Genomic DNA, 22,275 nt, shown 5'->3' on the forward strand with positions numbered 1-22,275 from the left:
ATAGTTGTTAGAATAAAGCATCATTCTATAGTAGGGGAAAATAAGTCACAATTGTCATTAGCCCACCTCTTACTCATCTTTGGATAACTCGTACAATCTCTCCTCATGGGGATTATTTTATCCCCGATACAAGGGATTAATTCGGTTACATGGGACGTATCATTCCATACATAAATAGCAACAAAACATGGGATGACATTGGAATATAGTATTAGTAATGTAATCTTGTGTCATTTTATGAGCCAAACCAATCCTATATGTAAAAGCAAGCTGTACCGCCCTCAGTTGCGTGTCCCTCTATAGTAAATACACTAATTCACTTGCTTTGGTTTTCTGAGAAATGAAGTCCTAATAACTAATTTGTGTAGTTTTTGACTTTGGTGGCTCAGATTTCGTAGTTTCATTGTGTTGTCAGACCTGGAAGTTGGGTTTGCATGTAGTGGCTCAAACTGGATGTAATATCATCACATTCGATAAGCAGTAAAGCTGAAGAAAGAAAGTGAGGAAACTTCAAATTGTTAAATTTGACATGCATATGATTACATAGGCAAATGGATGTTATCAAGAATTTGCTGCTCGAACCAATGAATCATCATCGCCCACAGAAGTTATGACTTAAAAGAAAAGCAGATTACATTTCATACAAGCAAATAAGTATTGCATAATGTCTCACCTCTTAATGAAAACTGTAAAAGATTACAACCAACTGCCCATTATTTATAATTACTTAACCACCCTCAATTTCCCTCCCTCATCTCTTTCCATACATAAATCACACTCCGAAAACAATCCAAAAACAAAGAAAAAAAAGGGACCAGACTTAAGCCTTAAGGCCCCCTTTTTCCCCAAAAATTGGCTCATAATTAATTAAGTCATCGATCCCAAATAATTACCCAAACTAATTTTTACAGCAATAAAACTATATGAATGCAGAGCTACCGTGTAGTACTATAGCAGTATTTAAATTGGATAAGTTGTGGCAGGGCATTGAAGTTTTGATTAGTAGAACTGGCGGCCGCTATAGGTCTGGCCGAAGGACCAACTTGGAGGCGCAACGTTGTAAGAAACTACACTTCGACCATCACTAGTGGTGACCTTGAAAGATAGGCTTTGTCCGTTCAGGTAGCTGTTGCTCTGCCAATTTTGGCCCCAGTTCCTCGACATTTGTTGCCACCGGGTTCTTGATCCCTTAATGTACACAGCTTGTGCATCCCCTGCACCCCCAACATTGGTAACAAGAACCAGGTTGAAGTAGGAATGCCCATTTATGGTGAACCGAATTCCACCCCTTCTTCTGCAGGGTACCCTACAACGTATAAACAAGAGCGATTAATGCTTGTCAGACTGATAAGATAAGCACAATGCACCGATTAACAGTGGTAAACTTTTTACCTTCTGTAAACAACTGGAACGATCCCGGCTCTGTATTGGGCAATGCGAAGGAAAGCCGGTTCGGAGAGGTCAAAGTGATGATTGGGAGGGTCGCACCATCCCCCTGGCGGGCAGAAGTTGGTGGCGGTCACCATGATGCTTCCCCTGAGGCACCATCGGGGTTCATTGGCGCACACAATCTGATAGCAGGATCCACAGCTTAATCCATTGTTGAAAAGAGCCGTGCTCAGTGCAGTTGTAGCGGTCCCGTACCCCTGGCTGTACAGATTCCCATATCCGCAAGCCCCTCCTGCAACCAATAAGTAACCAAACTACCCTTCAATCACAACGTTCTATTCAATTGTATTAGAAAAAAGAAAGAAGAACTTCACGCACATTGCAGTACCAAGGCTAATTTTTAAACGTACGTACCCATTGTTCCAGAAGCATCACCTCCACCGTAGAAGGTTGCATGAGCATTCATCCAACCACCATAATACCCATGAACAGATGATACAACTGAGAGTAGCCCAACTATGAAGAGTAGTCCTCCAAGGAGCTGCATTTTTACTGCTTCACGGAGGCAACTAGTACAATCAGTATTCCTAGAACTTGTGGTGGCACATCAATACTGCTATGTATGGAGGGGCTTGAGGGAGAATTACTTACCGGCTTGAGGGAGGAGCTTGAGAGTAAGCTCGGAGTGGTTGTGAGGAAGTGAAGAGGGACGAGGGTATCGGACGGGAATAAATAGGAGTTTGGACTTCGGAGGGGTGTGACTTGTTAGAGCCTAGAGGAGATGGGGAGAGGGACAACACATCGAAAGCTGACAAGCTTGACATTTAATTTCGCCAGTTGCTTGGGACCAATATATTGGTAATATTGTTGCTGTACAGACAAAAGTCGTTAATTTGCCATTGAAAGTGAATTCTTTTTTGGGTTCTGGCAACAGCTACATACGTAGTTCGAATGGAAGAGGTCAATACTCACGCAGGATTTCTCTTAAAAGGTTAAAACAAACTTTGAAGTAGAACGGTGAATGCTGGTTCTTCCATGTACGTTTGCAATAATCCACATCTGCATTTGGGAACAATGGAAAGCAGAACGGAGATCTAAATCGGGACAAATTTTCATTGTCGGTGCATGGGATACTCCAAAATTTCACCGGATGATTGTTGCCATATTTACCAAGTAAATTACTCCATCAATTTGTCTTATTTTCAACTTAATTTAGAGAAAATCATATAAATGGTCCTTCGCATATGGGCTTTGTATCTTCCGCGTTTCTCGCATACACGGAATGATCACATATTGATTTTGTACCTTCTTCTATATCCTTTACATATAAAATGATGAATTTTCATCTCTCACATTTTTAGTCTCTTGATTCATTTTTAGCAACATTCTTGTCGCAAAAAAATCACGTGCCAAAAGGCAACATTTCACACGCTGAGGGATGTAAAAATTACAAAACCAATATATAAGGAATGAAAAATCATCATCATTTCACATGTGAGAGACATAAAAGGCACAAACCTGATATATGAGAAAGTATTTTTATGATTTTGCCGCAACTTTATAGCGAGATGGATGTTTATGGAGAATATAACCCAAAATCACCAACGCACGACTATGTGAGTTGTATTGTTAAAAATATTTTGACGTTTTTGGGTGGATAATCAATCTCATGTTCTTGTTGTCCCAGCATTTAAGAATTGGAGCATCTTCAACTTTTTCTTTTCAAGCGCGGATTTGGTTTGCAATGATCACGCTAAGTCAAAAAGGAGAGTAGCGTATTATACGTGCTTTTTCAGGCATTTAATTTTAATCAGAATTAACTGATAAGCGTGGATATCCTCTATGACCTACTAATCAGAGGACGAGAGGTGGGAATGTCCTTAAAAATGGAATCCATTGGCCAAATGCCGGAGACTCGTACGTGAAAAAGGGTTTATGAAAAAAGTTGTCAACAAAATACTCCCAAAATGTCAACATGAAGGAAGGAAAGTAATGCTGATTCCCGGTTTGACACCGAATTCTCATTTTCTTGTCATCCACCCCGTAATCAAAGGAGCAGTTCATTCCATGAATAAGGAAGACCAAGACTTAAATGTATGCCTCTGAGTTAGATTGGATAGGTCATCCGCCATGGAATTCGCGTTTCAACTTCAATCATCTTATTTTAAGAGAATTATTATTGACTCATCTACTCCATCCAGCTAACCCAATTATGCAATGGATCTCATGAAGAAAATCGGATATTAAAATAAGAATAAATTTTATATATACTGATAATGTATACATTATCACGATTTGATTCACTATATATCTGCAAAATTTGGATTTCAAATTTAAATTCGGATTAGGTATCATGCATTCAATGGTAAAAGTATATATGTACTGTTAGTTTATAGATAGAAGATTAATTCTTAAAGTAAAGCCACAGTTACGATCTTTTTTTCTCAGCAAATCATTTCTTAGATTTTAGTTGTTCGTCCTTATTTACTCACCCACTAATTTCGACAATAAAAAGTTTGATGCAGCCTGCACCCCAATAACTTTTGACTGTTGGTGGAGAATCACTGTAGAGGACCAAATGGCACCCAAGAAAGGCCTTGCATAGTTGCATGCAAATGGAGATTAAGGTGATCAAAATTGCAAAGATTGCCTAATGATCATCAGAATATAGGAGCACCCGGATCATCCTACGATAATGAAAGATCGGGGACCCTCTCAATGATTTATCTTTTCCTACGTCGGAGGAGCACCCAATGAGACACTGCACCCCAAATGGCTCTGCAGCTGGCGTTTCACTCGGGTACTATTGAATCATATTTGACGAACAAAAATTAAACTACTGCTTGGATTCAATTGCTAGTTTTTATCAATTCACGTCCACATGAATGATAAATGCAGACTTGATAGCATGTAAACCGTTCTGTCTAGTAAAAATCAACTGTCGAAACTAGACAGTAGTAGTGTCACTTCAAGAATTTTCTCAAAAGTTAAAAAACATCCAAAGAATCCTACCAGAATTAGAGTTTAGAGTTGGGATATTTCTATCCAAGCCTAGATTAGTTGGATGTACAGACCCATTCCATTCACCAGTGCTGTGTACTTCAGATAAGGAAAAGCATGAAAGAAATCACGCAGTCTATGTCAAAGGCCATGAGAGATTAAGCAACTCATTCCCAACCCAAAAGAAGGGAAAAAGAACAGAAGAAATGTATGGACACAGCTGGTAGGATTAATTGGAAAAAAGGGTCCAAAATCCTTAGCATATGGATGGGGTCGAAACTCGGAAAGCTACTCAGCAGCTGCAGGTCTCTCTAGCATTTAAATCTACATAGTGCAATAGGGTAGGAGACTAGGGAGAAATTTAGATCAAACACTTGCTTGTGCATTTTTTGCAGCACATGATAGTTCGGTTTCAGGTTGCAAAGAAAGTGACGCAAGTAAGTTGCCACATGATCTCTACACAGACATGTTTGCTGCTCGGCATCAAATAAATATGGCGTTAGGCCACCCGTCAGCTGTGGCCTATGCACATTACATTCACGCGCAGCTCCATAATTGCGAGAATTTTATTTGGATGTTTCTCAAGGAAGAAGAAGGGATATATATATAAAATGGATTTGCAATAACTTAAGGGCTTTGATTAAGTACTCGGTAAAAATTATCCTCACAATGTCTAAACTCAAGCGCAGGCCCTGGTTCCTCACCAACTTCCTCCACATTGGGTGATGACCAATTTAAGTAGTGAATTCTGGTTATTGCATATGATTGATTTTAGTTCTTGTACTTTATTTATCCAAATTCCTCCAAATTTTAAAGTTTTACCTCATCTTAGTACCTTACTTACAGCACGCATTTCGCAGCCGACAGCCATCATTCGTCATTTCTTAGCAACAGTACTGTGAATGATCTTGTCTGTGTAGCGGAAGTGCTAAGAGAGTCTGCAATGTTCACGCCCAAGCAATCTAGAGTAGTAAATTACAATCGGAATTGTAAAATTTACCATGCCAAAATCATCCTCCTTTCAACTTCCTCCGCGACCAATTGTGAACATCTTATGGGCAGGCGTGATAGACGGCAGACTTGGCCCTCCTTAGATTCTTGGAAAATTTTGGATGAGTAATGCGCAACAACTGCACCAACGTGCTGTGCTGCAGTTTTCCAAAACGGATGACTAACGAGTTATGGCCCTCCCTCCCAATTTGGGTCCAGAAATGAGAGAAAACAGTCCAACCACCATTTAATTCTGATCTGGACACCAACCAGCATCAAAGAAACACACAGTTGCGGAAGTTGTACATTGTGGTTGCAGAGATAAACCCGCAGGACGCACAGTATATTTTCCTTTTGGTGGCTGACAAGGTGGACCACCACTGATTAACATGACAACCACCAAAACGACATCTTAAGAACTAGTACTGCAATTCAAAGTTATGGCAACTAGACAAATGACAACATCTTAGAAGAAAACTTATCAAGTGTATTAACCTTTTTGATACAGAAGAAAAGTGAGGGAAAAAGGTTCAAGTTACCCCATATAAACGTTAGATCTTGTTCAAATGACATGCTCTTCCCGCCGTGCTGTTCGATGATGGGTTTTCTTTTTTAATGTTCGCCGTCATATCAGGTGCCGGTCATTCAGAGCTGCTCTTCTCGAGGGTCATTTGAGTTTCGTTTGTTAGGTTCATGGTTAAGCGTCAATTCTTCAATACAGTTGAATCTCCCAAACAAGGAGAAGAATAAATGCGGTGCGGTCACCGTCTTTGCACTCCAGCTTGATCGCTACTCCAGATACTGAAACATATGCGTTCCACTGACAAAGCTTTTTATGGACCCCAAGCACAAAAAACTCAGCCTTGCCCTCCGACGAATTCCGGAAAATATCTCAACATCCTCATAGAATATGCTTAATTGACCCATAAATGCAACTAACAACATTATTAAGATTTAGAGGACGCTTTTTACCGTGATTGATATGTTAGCTTGAGAGGCGGAAAGACTCCTCATTTTATGCGTAGGCAGAACAAATAATTTCATTGGGCGAGAATAAACACGCTCTTGTTCAACTTTCACGTTTGAGCACAGTTCCGACACCAGGCAAGACCTCTTACGGCAACTAATAAATATTTCAGAAACCAGCCTCTTCGCTTGAACACCTAAAACCACCGCCAAGCTGATTTGATCGGATTGTATTCCTCGAGTAATAGTGAATATTATATGCAGGCCCATAAAGGTATGATTGGAGTATCGTTTTTAAGTATTGAGCAATTCACATCCACCTGATCACATAAATCTCCATCTCTAGTGCGAAACAACTAAGAGCGAACGCAAGTACAAGCAGCACTAGAACTTGGAAAAAGTAAAATGAACTACTCTTCAAGTTTGATAAAAAACTTATTACTACATTGGGTCCACAGTGGCTAGGATAATAGTATATTCGAACACGAATTGTATGAACATTTATTATTAAGAAAACGGTCAACGCATGCACAAGCGGGGTAAAGTTGGTGGTCAGATCACCAGTCAAAAGATGCATAACCAAAAGCCGCTATATGATATAACCCCCGGCTGGTATATGCTATTATTAGATAACTATCCCTATAGATTATGAATACCCTTCTACGGTTATTGGCCTTGTACGGTTTTTGACAGGGAGTTCTCTCAAGACATTCAAGCAGCTCAAAACCAGTAAGCATTCTCACAGTACCAATGATTGAAAGAACCAAAAGCTCATGATACGGCACAAGTGTTTATTACAGTGAAGAGGCAGTATCCATTAAAAAGTGAAGAAAAAGAAACCAAAGAGAGTATGCTGCATATTGGGTCCAGATACAAAGTTTCTATGTTGCTTTAAAAGCACAGAGGACAAAAGACTTACCTTCACCAAAGTATAACATTACCGACGAGGGTAAGAAGGGTGACCATGAGGATAAACACCTCCAGGCAGCACGCTCAGTTGATGCACAGGCTGAAATACATGATTGGATCCCAAGAGGACACCTGTTCAATACATGATTGAGCCTGCGCTGCACCACCCCTGCCAAACCCATTCCCAGCTAGCAGTGAAGCAGCCTGAGAATTTTGCCAAACTGTTGCTGCACCAGTGAGGCTAGCTTGCTGCAGACCAAGCAATCCTGAATCTGGAATTGTATAATCTCGACTCCTTTCACTGTAAGGCTAAAAAGTTTACACAGATAATGACTTCAGTATGATGAAAAAAGATACCTACACCAATTGAAACCACAAAAATTTTGAAGAAGCATGCATCCAAGGACCAAATCTTTTTCCCTTTCAACAGTGAACAAATTCTTTTGCAGAAAGAAAGGCTTTATACAATTCATCTTAATTTTTTTCTCAAAAAAATTTAGAATTCATCTTGATACCTTTGCATTGAGATCAGTATGACGAGAGTATGTAAGATGAAGCTTACAATAGCCACCATCATATATGCAGTGACCTTCTAAAGGCTCTTTAGCTACAGCTGCTGTTGTACCATCTGCAAATAAAGCAGCCACAGGTCAAACAGAAAGAACTCAAAAAGATAGCAGCCAGTTTCTGCTGGAAACAAGCACCCATGCATATAAATTATCACAACTAATGAAAATAAGTACAATGGTTCATGTAAGATAATACACATTGTAAAGCATATTTCTTCAAGAGTACTATATCAAAATCCCCTCGAGTTCCGCATGCACGACTTTGAAGCTACCTCAACACACCATTTACCTAAAGGCATAGTATGGAATATCCAGAATATCTCCAAATGCTCACATCTGAACAAGGCTAAACCTCCTAGCCTTATCAGGGGGCACGTCAGAGTGATCTTAAGCTAGTCACTGGCCTGCTACCTTCCCGACTAACATTGTGTCAACATCTGACAAGAGTCCAACCCCCCCAGTATAACCAGGTTCACAACCTCCCTAGGAAAATATTTCTTGGGTTCACAATTCAATTTTAGATACTCCAAAATATTTCGCCGAGTATTGATATTTACTCACAAGCACAAATAGGTAACAGATCAAGAAAATTGACAAATTGCAAATGAATAACAGAGAAGTTTATTGCAAAGGTCTCAATGTTTTGCTTAACATTTCCTTCAAGTGCATTTTATGGATTAGTCCTTCACAGCATAGCTCAACATAGCTTTACTAATATTTAATAATATTATTGTTATTCATTTTTTACTTTCATTTCTGGTGTGCTGTTCCTTGCCCTATATTTCCCATAAAATCATTCAACTTTCATTACCATCACTATTTCATTTAATTTTGGTAAGCCAGCTCGATGTATAGTTGCAGTGCACTATATAATAATTATTTAATAGTCTAGAACCTTTATCTTGGAAATTTCCCTTGTTTGAAATATTTTTTGGTGCTTTACTTTAATTGTTTAATTCAATCCAGATTTGTTCCAAAGACTAAATCTCGACCCTGATCCTATATTAATAGTTGCATGTATTGGTTTACCCTTTAATTAACTCTTACTACTGATCACTTTTTTTTTTTTTTTCCATGATCATTGTGGCCAGGTGGTTTAGTTCATATTTTGAAGTATCAGGTGCTAACAATTTGATCTTACCAGGAATACTAAACGGCATGTCCAAGTTACCATCCTTCTTATGTGAGAATTTAAATAAGAAACCCAACTATAACATTTCGTGACAAGTACAGAAGAACTAACTCAAACTTGCACTTTCAATACCTCAACCATACAGTCCTTATTGTCCGACATTTACACAATTGACAATTGAGTACTGCCATAGAAAGCAGGATAAAAAACCAAAGAAACATGGGCAGAGATGCCAAGAATACTGATCATAGATGGACAAGTGCAAAGACTAAAGTATGGAGCTTAAAATACAAAAAGATAATTGTCTGACATTTACAGGAAAAATAATTGAAATGCAAACAAGGATATCAGCCACTATAAACAATGAAAAGTTCCTATAAATGGTAGTGAGAGTTTGCACAAAATTTGTGGTGGAAGAACTACCTGGCTCCTAAAGAAAGGCTCGTGTGCTTGTTCTAATCAAACCTAATGCCAAGTGATGAACAACTCGTGAACATATGTTGACAGAGAGAGAAAACATAGGGAGGGAATGAACTCCCAAGCTCCAATTTAGGCTCGAAATGCAAATCTTAGTATAAAAGAACTCGCAGAAAGCAATTACCAAGTGAATGACATGGATGCTGACATCTCCAGCTTCAACACCCTCGATCATAATAACCAGCAGGTCATTGCCTGGAACATCTCCAGGACTCTTATTGTTAACAATTTCATGTCTGTTTGAATACTGAATGTAAACAGTTTTTCCACGTACATGTGCAGGCTCAGAAGATGAAGCATAATAGTTGACCATATTAATTGCTTGACTAAGGTCCACCTGCATCAGAACTTGAAACAAGAGTTACTGTCAATACAGAACCAGCCCCTCAGCAAAAATCCCGAAATCAGCCAATTTTCCACCACTTAACTGCACTGCATAACCATACAACAAGATTCAGCTGATCACATAATTACTCCATGTATGAGTTCAAACTCATGCAATGTGATTATATAAACTACTCTAGCTACCGATGAGCAGTCTAGCCGCCAAAATTTTAATACGTCCCAGAGAATAATATTCTGCCAATTCATGCCAAATCTTCTTTGCTTTCTATAGCACTTGCTTAACGGTTACTCGTCCATTTGAAATTTCAATGTTCATCATCCAAAGGATATGGGAGGAAAAACTGTCAGTCATACACAGTTTTTTTTTAATAGATGAATTCGGTTAGACCGAATTCATTACCGTTTTCGAATTTGAAATCGGTTACGAAATGAATTCAGTTATGGCCAATTCAAAATTAAAAACGATTTAGATTTCCATTCATTGCACCGAATGCACACCACATTGAGCAAAATTTGCAACCAGAAAAACAAGAAAAGAAAGTGGAAATAAGAGAAGCAACTTACGAATCTATGAAGGCTTGGTTGCGGTAAGAGCCGGCGTTGCACTTGGCATTCACGACCTTTCCGAAAGGGTTGCATAGCTCGATTAGCTCTTCTTCACTACATTCCCATGGCAGGTTTCGCAGGTGCAGCACCTTCAAGGCGTCTGCGTTTTATATACAATTCGATCGAGGAGAAGTGGCGGAGCTCGATCTGGTTTCCAAGGAAAGCAAAGGCATTGGTACAACTCTATACTTAGTTCTAGCTCTCGGGCTCGGGGAGGTGCAAATTGCTTTCCTTCGATCCGCGTTTAAACATTGCGCCAGCAGGTTTTTTTTTTTTTTTTTTATAATAAATTACATTTACTTCCCTTAAGGTTCGGTCATATTTCTATTTCTACGCGTAAAAAATAAAGAAGTCTCCTGTGATAAATCTACTCCCTCCGTCCTGTTTTGTTAGTCTTGATTTTTTTTTCACACAGATTAAGAAAGTGTAATTAATTTGGTTGGAAACATAAATTTAGATTAATAATTTCCTAAAATACCCTTATGCTAATCACGAAGAGTGCCAATTAATATCAGTTACAGCTAATGGTGCCAATATATATCAGTTACCGCCATTAGTGCACCCTGATTGTTTCAATTACCGCCAATAGTGCCAATAAATATCAGTTGCCGCTAATACTCCACTTCATAATCCATTTCAGGCGCCAAATACTCCATTTCATTTTCAATCATCCGCCAATAGTGGATTCAAGTTATTCCCACCAAAATTATCTTCAATTTTTACACTGAACTCTATAAATACGTCAATTGATGGCTTCACCGATTTCAACTTGGGCAAAAAAATCCTCTGCATTTCAAAGACAACTTGTGCACATTCTTGACTCGTTGAGATGAGATCATATTCTTTTGTTGGTGTTTTATCAGAAAAATTGTGAGAATATGGATGGTTTTTCAAATTTTCACTCATGATTTTGTAAATAATGATGGCATTATTTGTTTCCCTTCTGATATAAATAAATTTCAAAGAATAACAAAGATAGACTTTTCATTTATCTATGTTTTGGAAAAACTCAATGTATTCAATGTAGTGGGTTAGTATTTAATAACAATGTATTAATAACAAGATATTTAATAAGGGTATTTTAGACAATTTGAAAGATTACTACATTCCTTAATGGGAAAGTGGACTACAATTTGGGACAGACGAAAAAGGAAAACAAGACTAACAAAACGGGACGGAGGGAGTAATATATAGAAAAGTTTCTTATGGTTTCAAAATATATAACACGACAACCCGTACTTTGAACTAAATTGTAAAGGTGACGAAATTCGTTAAACTTAACGGAAATGGATGAAATGACCAAAATACTCTGATATAATTAAGCAAAAGACAGTTCAAAAAAATCATTTGTTTTATATTCTAAATAGAGAGAATTGAGGGTTAAGGGGTAGAACAGGTATATTTGTTAAAAATTAAGTATAAATTTTTTTTTTAGATTCCAATAAGTCATTTCCGTTAAGTTTAACGGATTCCATTACCTTTACAATTTAGTTCAAAGTACGGGTGTCGTATTGTATATTTTGAAACTACGAGGGACTTTTCTATGTATTAGGTTTACTGCAGAGGACTTTTTTATATTTTGCCTATTATTATTAAACAAACCGTGTAATTTGACCAAAAAGACCCCTTGATAGTAACTTCTCTTAGAATAATTTAATTGAATAAGTGAAAGGTCAAAGTTGCTCCACAAAACGATCAAGAGTCCAAAATTTTATTAAAAAATAAAAATAAAAATCCATAGCAAGCTTCTCCTTGCATTGCGGTCACATAACAACCCAACATCACTTTTCACCCTTTTTGGTGCGGCCTCTTCTCCCTTCACTACTACTTTTCAGGTCTTTCTCAAAACTTCAAAATTCACCCATAAACAAAATCACAAATAAACTATAGTTAAATCGTATTAATGAAAGAGACAACCCAGTAGTTTTTTTTTCGTTCAAATTGGATCAAAATTCGTATCAATGAAATCGAAATTAGTAAAAACAATGATCTAAGAATCTATCAACTTTTGTCTTATAGGTCTGGGAATCTCATGTGAATACGCCAAAAAACCAACTTTACTATTCTTTTGCCCAAGATTATTTTAAAAAAATAGCAAAAAGATAAGCCTTTTCTTTCCTAAGATTTTGATATATTAGGTTTAAGAAAGGATAAAAGGTTGAGGGGGAGCTGATGTTATTTGGTGAAAAGAAAGAGCAATGCTATCTTTGGACCATTTTTGGGAAAGTTATCGAGTAAAAATGATTGAGGAAAAAGGGTACCTTACGAAACCTCCGTCTGGATTAGTTATTTTTTTGGGTGATTTTGAAAAATTTTAGTGTAGTAGTGTATATAAAAAATTTTTATTATAATTTTTTTAAAAATTTTTATATATTATATGGATGAGATATTTTTTAGTTATTATATATTATTGTTGTATTGTATTTGAAAAACTTATTTTTAAAAAATAGCCAATCCAAACGGTTTTTCTTTTTCATCTATTCTTAATGTCTTTTTAATGTCTCGAGATGGCAAGGGGGAATGTGATACAGCTTTTGACAATGAAAGATGTTGACTATTATTTGACTAAAGCGCATGGTTCATTTGGTTACATGGTTACATCTTAAAAGAGGCAAATGTTGTTAACTTTTTTTTTACTCTCTTTCTGGTTTTATGATTGTCTCCTTTTTCAATATTTCATTTTTTAGGCCAATTTATTTTGTCATGTTTTATTATATAAGGCCAATTTGTTTTATATGTCCAGGTAAATAATATTTGCACTCCTAATGAAGTTTTAGTTAATCTACTGACATTTGTTATTAATTGAATTAATAAATACTCCTCCCACTTGTACAACACTAGTTTGGATTGAGCATTATTTACCCAGTTTTATTTGCTTACATCATCATTACAATTTCCAATACACCTTTTTATTTTCTCAATTACCTTTTTATCTCACATACATCACATCACAAAAAGTGCTACAGTAAAAAAATCCCAAATAACTTACAATCCAAACAAACCAATAGATTTTGTTTTTCTTATCACCTCTAGTTTTGTGTAGTCGCGGTTCTCATTCGACTTATAATAGAAATAGGTTTCAAATTGGGCAAATCTCTAATCTATTGACGGCAAAAAATTCCTCTTATTATATTTTATCTTTCGCGATGATGCTCTTATAACCGCTACTACAATAACACATCGAGCTCTCTCTCTTCTTCTCAATATTTTTATGTTTGCTACCAAATAAATAAGTAAAGGTGAATATGTGTAGGACTCAAGTATGTTAGAAATTGGGTCATTATACTACAAAAACTCAATACTTGACCATCATATTCAATTTGATTTTTGTCAATTTCTTACATACTTATATGGTGCTATCTTAGGGAGGTTATATTTTGCGACATTGCTACTGAAGTGGAACTCGGATTATTGCTGTGACTTTGTAATTTTCTCATGAATTAGGGGGTTTGTTTGGAAATGTGGTTTGTTATTTACATTAAAAAAGATTTTTATTTTTTTGCTCGCGTCATAAATCTATATTTTTTAATCTTTCCTTTTTTTTTTGTTTGGCGTGTCACTCACGAGAGACGGCTCAGGCTTACTTATGGAGACCATGGGCCCCATGCTCATTGATTTCACCTCGGGCCGGGTCTGCAGCCAACTTTGCTAGTTCTAAATTACTCCTACGTAGCCGGTTCAGTCACTTGACGTTATAATCGAACGTCGGAGTCCAAAACCCTAAAAAAGACTGGTGCGAACCAGCTGCAACTTATTAGTGTTCCTGCCTGCTGCACAAACAGCAGAACAAATCCAACTCCAGGCTCCCTACTTGACGCAACTCAGATACCTAATCCTCTCTTTCTTTCTGATAAAAAAAAATATAAATCACAGGTCTCCGCATTTGTTGGCAAGGTAGAATTCAATTTAGATAAATATTGTCAATTTATTTTCCTCCTGTCTGTTCATGCCGTTGATTTGGTCTGTTGTGTGATTTTCATCCCCCTTCTTTGATAATAGCAACATCTAAGAACAATTGAAAGAGACTGATTACTCATATTCTAGGTAAATATGGTAGTGATTCCCTTGCGTTTTGATTCTTAGATCTAGCTTTTCTTTTGTATTGGGAATATTCGTCCTGCGCTTTTTTTTGTTTTTCAATTATTTTGTATAGCCGTGAATAATTTACTGCTAAGCATAAACGTATACTTGGTTCTCTATCTTTTATTTTTCTCCGTCTGTTTCTTCTTGTTCTTCTTCTTCAAAAGGCGCGACGAGAATAAGAATTATCGTTAAATCCTATATATTGTCAGAGGGATTTCTTTTTTCTTTTTGGCTTGGTTTTGTTTCAAAAAGAAAATCGGTAAATTTGCGTTTTAGCTGCAGCCTACATGCTTACTGCTGGAAATTGCTTGCGAGTTTGAGTTGGTTGTTACACATTTGACTTTTTATCTTTCTCATCCTTTTTAACAGTAGGAGCGTACCAGGTAGTAGACCTTTTGTAGAGAGTATGTTAAGTTGGTTTACCGACTGATAAATGGTAGATATCCAGACGGTGCAACCAGTTTTAAATACCTTTTTAAAGGTTTTTGGGTTAGGTTAATGCCTATCACGTGGAAGAGTTGCCTATTTTCTATATATTGATGTACGTTCTGTGTTTAACAATGAACTGATTACAACTTTTGGTCATTTTTTCAGGATGGCTGGACAAAGGAACAGCTACGGGAAGCGTTCTCATGACTATTCTGATAATGGAGGAAATAAAAGGAGGAATTCTGGTGCTGATAAGGACACGTTCTCTGTTGGGTCTGATGATACCGTGTACCGCTACTTGTGCCCTGCCAAAAAAATTGGGAGTATTATTGGGAGGGGTGGGGAGATTGTTAAGCAACTAAGGGCAGACACTAGATCAAAGATAAGAATTGGTGAAACAGTTCCAGGATGCGAAGAACGAGTTGTCACTATATACAGTTCCAGCGAGGAAACTAATGATTTTGATGGTTCTGAGGAGCGTGTTTGTCCAGCACAGGATGCTCTCTTTAAGGTTCATGAAAAAATTGTCACTGACGAAACAGCCAGTGATGATGACAGGGAAGAAACTGCACAAGTAGTTGTCAAGCTTCTAGTTCCATCTGACCAAATTGGATGCATAATTGGGAAGGGGGGACAAATTGTACAAAGCATCCGCAGTGATACCGGGGCACAGATTCGCATATTAAAGGATGATCATTTGCCTGCCTGTGCGTTGAGCTCTGATGAACTTGTGCAGGTGAGGAATTCAGTCTTCTTAAGTTTCCCACCCACCCTAACCCCTTCCCAAAAAAAAAAGTATTGAAGAGGTCTAAAAGCCACTGGCTTCCTTCTTCTTATTGAGAAAACAGCTTCATTTTTTTTTGGTTTTTTTTGGTTGGGGGGGGGGGTTTGTTCAAAAGAATTGAGTTTTCAAAACCTGAAATCCTTGAGGCATATTATTTCTCTATTTCCTACTGACCCCCTTGTAGAGAGGGAGAGCGGTCAGGATGTTGCACATTGTCGATCGATTTTGATCAGAATTAGTTTTTTGTCAGTTTGAATTTCAATATATTCGGTGGTATCATTTTATCTTTTTGAATTTCTGGATCTCATGGTTATACTTGAGTTGGAAGACCACTCAAGGGTTTTTCTGACCTTTTCTTGTGGATTCAGATAACTGGCGAAGCCCCTGTGGTAAGGAAGGCTCTTTATCAGATTGCATCTCGCCTTCATGATAATCCATCCCGATCTCAGCATTTGCTTGCATCAGCTGTTCCAAATGCATACCCATCTGGTGGGTCACTTATGGGTGCTACTGCTGCTGCTCCAGTAATGGGATTAACCCCATTGGTGGGACCCTATGGGGGATACAAGACGGAGAGTGGGGACTGGTCTCGGTCATTTTACTCTGCTCCAAGAGACGACTCATCTTCGAAGGAATTTTCTCTTAGATTGGTATGCCCAACTGCAAATATTGGTGGTGTGATTGGCAAGGGTGGTACCATTATCAATCAAATCAGACAAGAATCTGGGGCAGGCATAAAAGTTGACAGTTCAGCTGCTGAGGGAGATGATTGTGTAATATCAATTTCAGCCAAAGAGGTAGTTGTTATTCTCCCTTCTTCGATTTCGATAATTCTGAATGTAGGTATGAAAAAATATACTAATCTTGAGCTTTTCTATCATTTCCTATCAGTTCTTCGAGGATACATTCTCTCCAACAATTGATGCAGCATTACGTTTGCAACCTAGGTGCAGTGAGAAAGTTGAAAGAGATTCTGGTCTTATTTCATACACTACGCGGTTACTTGTGCCAACCTCTCGAATTGGCTGCCTTATTGGAAAAGGAGGTTCAATAATTACTGACATGAGGAAAATCACAAAAGCTAATATTCGTGTACTGACCAAGGATAACCTTCCCAAAGTTGCAGCGGAGGATGATGAGATGGTGCAGGTAAAGATTTTATGTGGCACGTGAATGCTCTGGTATAGCTATTCAGAAATTTGATTTTGAAATTAGCCGATTTGCTTTATGGGTCAGTTCAGGCCTTTTTGGTAGTCATCCAATAGCAGATACTAGTGAGTTATTGAAACTCTTTAGTTTTGAAGTTAGCAGATTGTTCACTCTGCCGTATGTGAATTCTGAAGAAAATTGACCATCTCTTATGACAGTGAAGAGTACACCTGCAATTTTTATTTTTCGTTTTGTTTACTTTTATGCTATATATTCTCGCAGATATCGGGAGATCTTGATACTGCAAAGGATGCACTTATACAAGTTACTTCTCGGTTGAGGGCAAATCTCTTTGAAAGAGAGGGTGCTGTATCTGCATTTGTACCTGTTCTACCTTATGTTCCCATGTCAACAGATGGTTCAGATAGTGTTAGATATGAAAACAGAGATGCGAAAAGGCATGGCCGTGGACATTCTTATTCAGCAGGTTATGGTAGTTCTAGTGATATGCAACCTCTTGATGGATATGGAAATTATGCTAGTCTCCAAGTAAGTATTATACTTTTTAGTTTTATCTCAGGTTAATAGTCTAATTTTTTATTGAGGCAAGTGAAACTCTTTGCTTGCTGTTTGCAGGGCGGTGCGAGTGGAACAGGTTATGGAGCCTATGGTGGATATTCTTCGGGACGGTCTGCTGGTTCTGGGTAAGGGTCGGCTTCCCAAAATAGAAAAACCGCTTAGAATAACAAAACGGATCCCATCTGTTTTCACTTGATGTCTTTTGACATCAGATTTTAATGAAATGAGTATGGCTATTTAAGAGGTTCATATGCTTGGTGAATATCATTTTTAACATGCAGTCTTATCTTTCATGCATTGAAGTCTGGAAATCCATTGTCGATCATCTGATTATGTGGATGATTTTTGTCCTTAATTATTGGCTTCTATTGCCAGGTTATCTGGGCAGAACCCTGTTTCCAGGAGGAAAAGTTTTTACTAAAGTTTCATAGACCATGCAGGTAGATCTGGGTTTTCTTTTTGGGTCCACCTTCAGTTTAATCAGCAATTTTTTGAGCACCAATCAATTGTAGGATTATGAAAATCTGCTATCCTGGCCCATCCTATCTCCCATTTATTTCATTATGATAAGTAGCCTAACTCCCATTTGAATAACTGATAATCTTCTTTTCCCTTTGTTTACTTTCCCTTCCCAACAAAACAGCTGAGATAACTGAAGCCTGAATTCTGAAGCCAGCCTCTGCCTAAACCTGAAGACCAGATGAATCACGGCTTGGAAAACTCATGGCCAACCCTGATGCTTCAATATCTGAAGATCTTACCTACAACTGAAATTGCCATGTCCCGACTCCCGACAAAATAGTCTACCAGCTTAAACTATTCTGCTTCCAAGAACCTGTGTAGCCAGCTTGCCATTGTCCATTCTTAGTTGTCCTTTTTGTTGTATAAGATGATACAATTTCTTAGTATCAACTGCGTGTTTGGGGCATTTATTGTTGATTTTATCTATTTATTGAATAGCTGTTGTCTGGGTTAATAATCTCAAGTTGTTGAAAACTTTGCGAGGCTGCTATTTTGATTTTCTTAGACTTTTATGTCTCTGGGTTATTATGTGTTTGTTCATTATTCCAACTGTCCTCTAAACCTGAAAATTGGACATTGACTCATTCAGATGAAAGCTTTTTTCCTTGAACTTTCGTTGGATTGTGCAAGCTATTACATGACTTAATGATTATATTGCTACCATTGTGCATGTTCTAATGGTCATTGTTTCTAAATGTAATTGTCTGGAAATTGAATTATTGTTCTGCTAAAGGTGCTCACATCTCTAGCTATCAGAATGCACATCCTGACCTGTTTGCAAGTTGAATGCACGGCTTTGAAGGCTTTTTTTGATAACTGATTGAAAAGTGGATTTTCATGAAGCTGGTGGTAGGTTCTATATTTCTTGAAATATTGCAAAGATTTGAAAGCAATTTCAGGTTTAGTTTGGAAGTTCTAAGTCTTTACTGCATTTGGCAGGTCAGATGAAATATTTCCTTGTGAAAATGACAGGTAACTCTTATACCTCCTTGTATATCTTGCTTTCTTTAATTGTTTTCATTGAGTCTTAAATCTGTAGTTGTGGGAGAATGAGGTATTATTAAATGTTGAAAGCGATAAGGTAATTAGATATTCCTATGGTTTCATTGGTCGAAGCTCAAAGAAGATATGTAATATTAATAAACTCAATCAGTGTATATTTAAGTGAACTGAGATTAGGAAAGTGTGAAAGTTTACCTGTTAGAACATTTTTTGATAATCACTGCACCTAAATTTTTAATGTTTGAAGGTAAAGATGCCCCATAAATTCTTGGCATTTTGCTTTTAGTTTAGTTTTATTTGTTTTGTAACTGTGTCCCATTTTCTTTCCTCACAATTGGCACCCCTTAAAACTTCCCTTGGATTGTATGCATGAGCATAGCTTCTCCACTATACCAGCAACCTCTCAAAGTCTTGTTCTGTATCACTTAATCCACAAAGCTGCTTAGAGAAGTGGTAAAAAGGAAAATATTGAAGTAAAAAGGAAAGCCAAATACAAATGTTTGCATTTTAAGGGGCTTAAAAAACTCTGGTCATGTTTTTCACTATAATTTTTTTTTGTGGTGTTGTTTGGGGGGGGGGGGGGGGGAGTTTTACAGCTTTCTGTGTATCAATGGGTTTAGTCATATTTGCTCAACTCTGTGAGGGTTACCACGATAGTAGGGAGTAGAAAATTTACAAAGACTAACAAGTCACATCTCTAGTGTTTCTGGAGTAGTACATATGCATCACTGATCAAGATCTTAATTGTGTTTACTATCATCTAAATAATCTAGTTTGTGGTTTCGCCATTGTTATCATATTCTTGTTGTGATACCCACCACCTTGGGGAGTTCCCTGAGGCCAAAAGGAAAACATGTTCCTTCTCCAACTGCAGAGATGCTTGAAGCGTCATATTGCTTCGAATGATCTCCTCCTGGAAAACTCAAAGTGATAGTCCTTTTAAGAGAGTTTTTTTTTACTTTTTTATTTTTATTTTTTTGGGGGGCTTGGGGGTTCCCCTCTTGAGGTAGCTTTTGATATGTTATTGCTGTGGATTATAATTGAGAAGGGGCGGAACTTATCGACCCTTTTGGAACGCGTTTCTCTTGGTAATGCTGTTGTATAGAAGCCTGTAATCTCTATTTTGCTAGATTTTAGATACTTTCTATCTTCTTGTTTAAGGCAAGTTGGGAATTATGAAAGTATTCTCTTGTATAAGAGCCAATGCATTGGCTTCTCACGTGAGTAGGGCTGCATGTTTTAGCGCCATGGTTGTCTTCACTAGTGCACTTTGAAGTTCTTAGCTTTCTTCTAATGTGTCCGTCTTCGCAAGTGACATTCATTGAAGAACATTGCATGCTTGGTGTCAATGGTAAGTCCCGTAGGTTTGAGGCAAATGAGGTTGACAAGAATGATAGGGCCATCATGGATATGCTGCCAGTTTTGCATCTGGTGATCGGGAATGGCCAGTTGGAAGAATTCTTTGATTGTGTTGCAGTTGTAAAAAGCTCTTTTGCGGTTCTCTCGTTATAACTAAGGTCCGGTCCTTGTTGATTTTCTGCAGCCAGACTTCAGAGTTATGGGCTGAAGCTCTCAGCTCATTTTTCTGGGAAAAAAAAAGATGGAGAACTTCTGCCCTGAGATGTCAATTGTGAATGGCTTTTCCGTTTGGGTTGCAATTTTTTTTTTGGAGTTTTCGTAAAAAAATATAATGTAGAAGTAAAAAAGTGATTGAAAAATGTATTCATAAAAAATGTAGAAACTTTTTTGGAAGAAAATATGGCTTTTCAAAATGTTTAGTTTCCTACAAAAACGGGTCTTTAGTTTTCATCAAAATCTAGGTAATGGAATCAAGCTCTGAAGCCAATAAACTCGCGACAAACTAAATTAAATGGCGAGATTCGCCCGAATTCCTGCGCCTCCTTTCGTCTACCAAATAAGTTGGTGTATGTTTCGTGATTTGTCTCCTTAAGCGCGTCTTTGCTTCAATGAGATTGTCAGAAGTCGGGCTGTTCGCCTTAGGCTATGAGCTATCTTGCACAATGTCCTTATCTTGGTTGGATGTCTTAACCCTTTTAAATCAGAAACTAAAATGAAAATGACTTCCTTTATGCACATCTGTGTGTGTGTGCGCGCGTTTTTTTTTTCTTTTTTTGGGGACAAACATTTAGGCATGTATGTGTTTGGTTTTTGGAAACTTTTTATCCATACAACAGAGGAAAGGGGAAATCCTTAGTTGCTGTTTTCATATAGTACTAATTAACACGAAGAGAAGAGCGTACGGTGATTTCACGAGAAAAAGATGCCAACTTATCAATGATCAGAAAGATCTAATCATTATCACTAGTTCACTGCTACCAGAAAGAGAGTCCTCCTTAAACAAAGAAATTGGCATGACCTTGTTGGCCGCTTTATCTTTGGTTTTAGTTCGCGGATTTCAACCGTGTTAGAAACTTAATATGACGATCTTTTTGTCTCACAGAGGCAGTGGAAGAATCAAGAATGTGATCAGTTCTATGTATAATGGTAAAAATTTCACTGCTGGAGAAATATCAGAACTTAGAGTTACCCCGATACATCTTTTGAAGTAGCACTTGAAGTTAATTCACTCACCTAATCTGAGCCCCAGAATCCGTGCAGGTTCAGAAGCGGATCTGAATGCTGACAGCGCTTTGATTACCAAGCAAATCCCTCATCAGTTCTACCGAGAAGTCCGTACACATTTGAGAGGGAAAGCTCTTCACGAAATATTTATGTTGCTGATAGAAACAGTGGATGGTCACATCTAACCTTATCATCTCCCTGAACTTTTCTTTCTACATCGGACAATGAACGAGTAGGACCGTTCAAAGCCTGTTTTTGTGCGAGGGAAAGAATTCGTCATAATAAGTAGTAATTCACTGGCAATGCATGACCATCACTGGCCAAGGCTATGAATGGCGTTAAAGAAGCTATCATAATGGTGGGGGAAATAGATTGCCATTTTCATGACAAGAGTCAATTTCTTTATAAACAGCTCCAGAAAGCTAGCCACCTCTTGCTTCAACTTCAAGCCCCCATTCCTCTTCTATGCTCTGGTCTCAAGTGGGTTTTCTAGCCCAATCGGCTTCTGTCTTCTAAAGCAAGCATGCATGCGTGGATTCCCTGTTTTTGGTGCAATCATGCTCGCTTGTTATTTGCTAGGTTGAATAAGGAAACCCCTTGCTTCATTTTGCAATTTGCAGCAGAGAATGTTAATTTCTTCTTCGGGAAAGTCCTCCAATCATTACTTTAGTGCTACTTGAGAGAGATGTGTATGCTTTGTTGGGATTGGATGGACTGCCTAGAGTTAATGTTCCCTAGAGACAAAAAAATGTTTGTCTGGC

The 22,275-nt window shown here is 37.8% G+C and overlaps 2 protein-coding genes and 1 pseudogene across 7 annotated transcripts; 1 reads left to right on the top strand and 2 right to left on the bottom strand.

Moving 5' to 3' along the window:
- Positions 1-615: 615 nt before the first annotated feature.
- LOC113699121 (expansin-A10) lies at positions 616-2,181 on the bottom strand. The gene is made up of 4 exons (XM_027219238.2): positions 2,041-2,181; positions 1,804-1,941; positions 1,393-1,681; positions 616-1,306 (listed from the first exon to the last, which is right to left on the bottom strand). The coding sequence occupies exons 2-4, from the start codon at positions 1,934-1,936 to the stop codon at positions 1,000-1,002; spliced, it is 729 nt and encodes a 242-aa protein (XP_027075039.1). The 5' UTR covers positions 1,937-1,941; positions 2,041-2,181; the 3' UTR covers positions 616-999.
- A 4,880-nt stretch (positions 2,182-7,061) lies between these two features.
- LOC113698856 (polypyrimidine tract-binding protein homolog 1-like) lies at positions 7,062-13,989 on the bottom strand (annotated as a pseudogene).
- Positions 13,990-14,021: 32 nt separating this feature from the next.
- LOC113699032 (KH domain-containing protein At4g18375) lies at positions 14,022-20,179 on the top strand. Of its 6 annotated transcripts, XR_003450357.2 has the most exons (9): positions 14,022-14,277; positions 15,061-15,631; positions 16,048-16,476; positions 16,571-16,828; positions 17,111-17,377; positions 17,465-17,532; positions 17,783-17,847; positions 18,663-18,778; positions 18,869-20,179. XR_003450357.2 is itself a non-coding variant. In XM_072058427.1 (8 exons), exons 2-7 carry the CDS (start codon positions 15,062-15,064, stop codon positions 17,826-17,828), a joined length of 1,638 nt encoding a protein of 545 aa, XP_071914528.1. In that variant the 5' UTR covers positions 14,022-14,277; position 15,061; the 3' UTR covers positions 17,829-17,847; positions 18,663-18,781. The 6 variants fall into 6 exon arrangements, 4 of the variants coding, with proteins under 4 accessions (XP_071914528.1, XP_071914529.1, XP_027074870.1 ...); XR_003450358.2 differs by lacking the exon at positions 17,783-17,847; XM_072058427.1 differs by lacking the exon at positions 18,869-20,179 and having other exon boundaries at positions 18,663-18,781.
- The last annotated feature ends 2,096 nt before the right edge of the window (positions 20,180-22,275 follow it).

Source organism: Coffea arabica, chromosome 7e, assembly GCF_036785885.1.
Source record: "Coffea arabica cultivar ET-39 chromosome 7e, Coffea Arabica ET-39 HiFi, whole genome shotgun sequence".
NCBI lineage: Eukaryota > Viridiplantae > Streptophyta > Magnoliopsida > Gentianales > Rubiaceae > Coffea > Coffea arabica.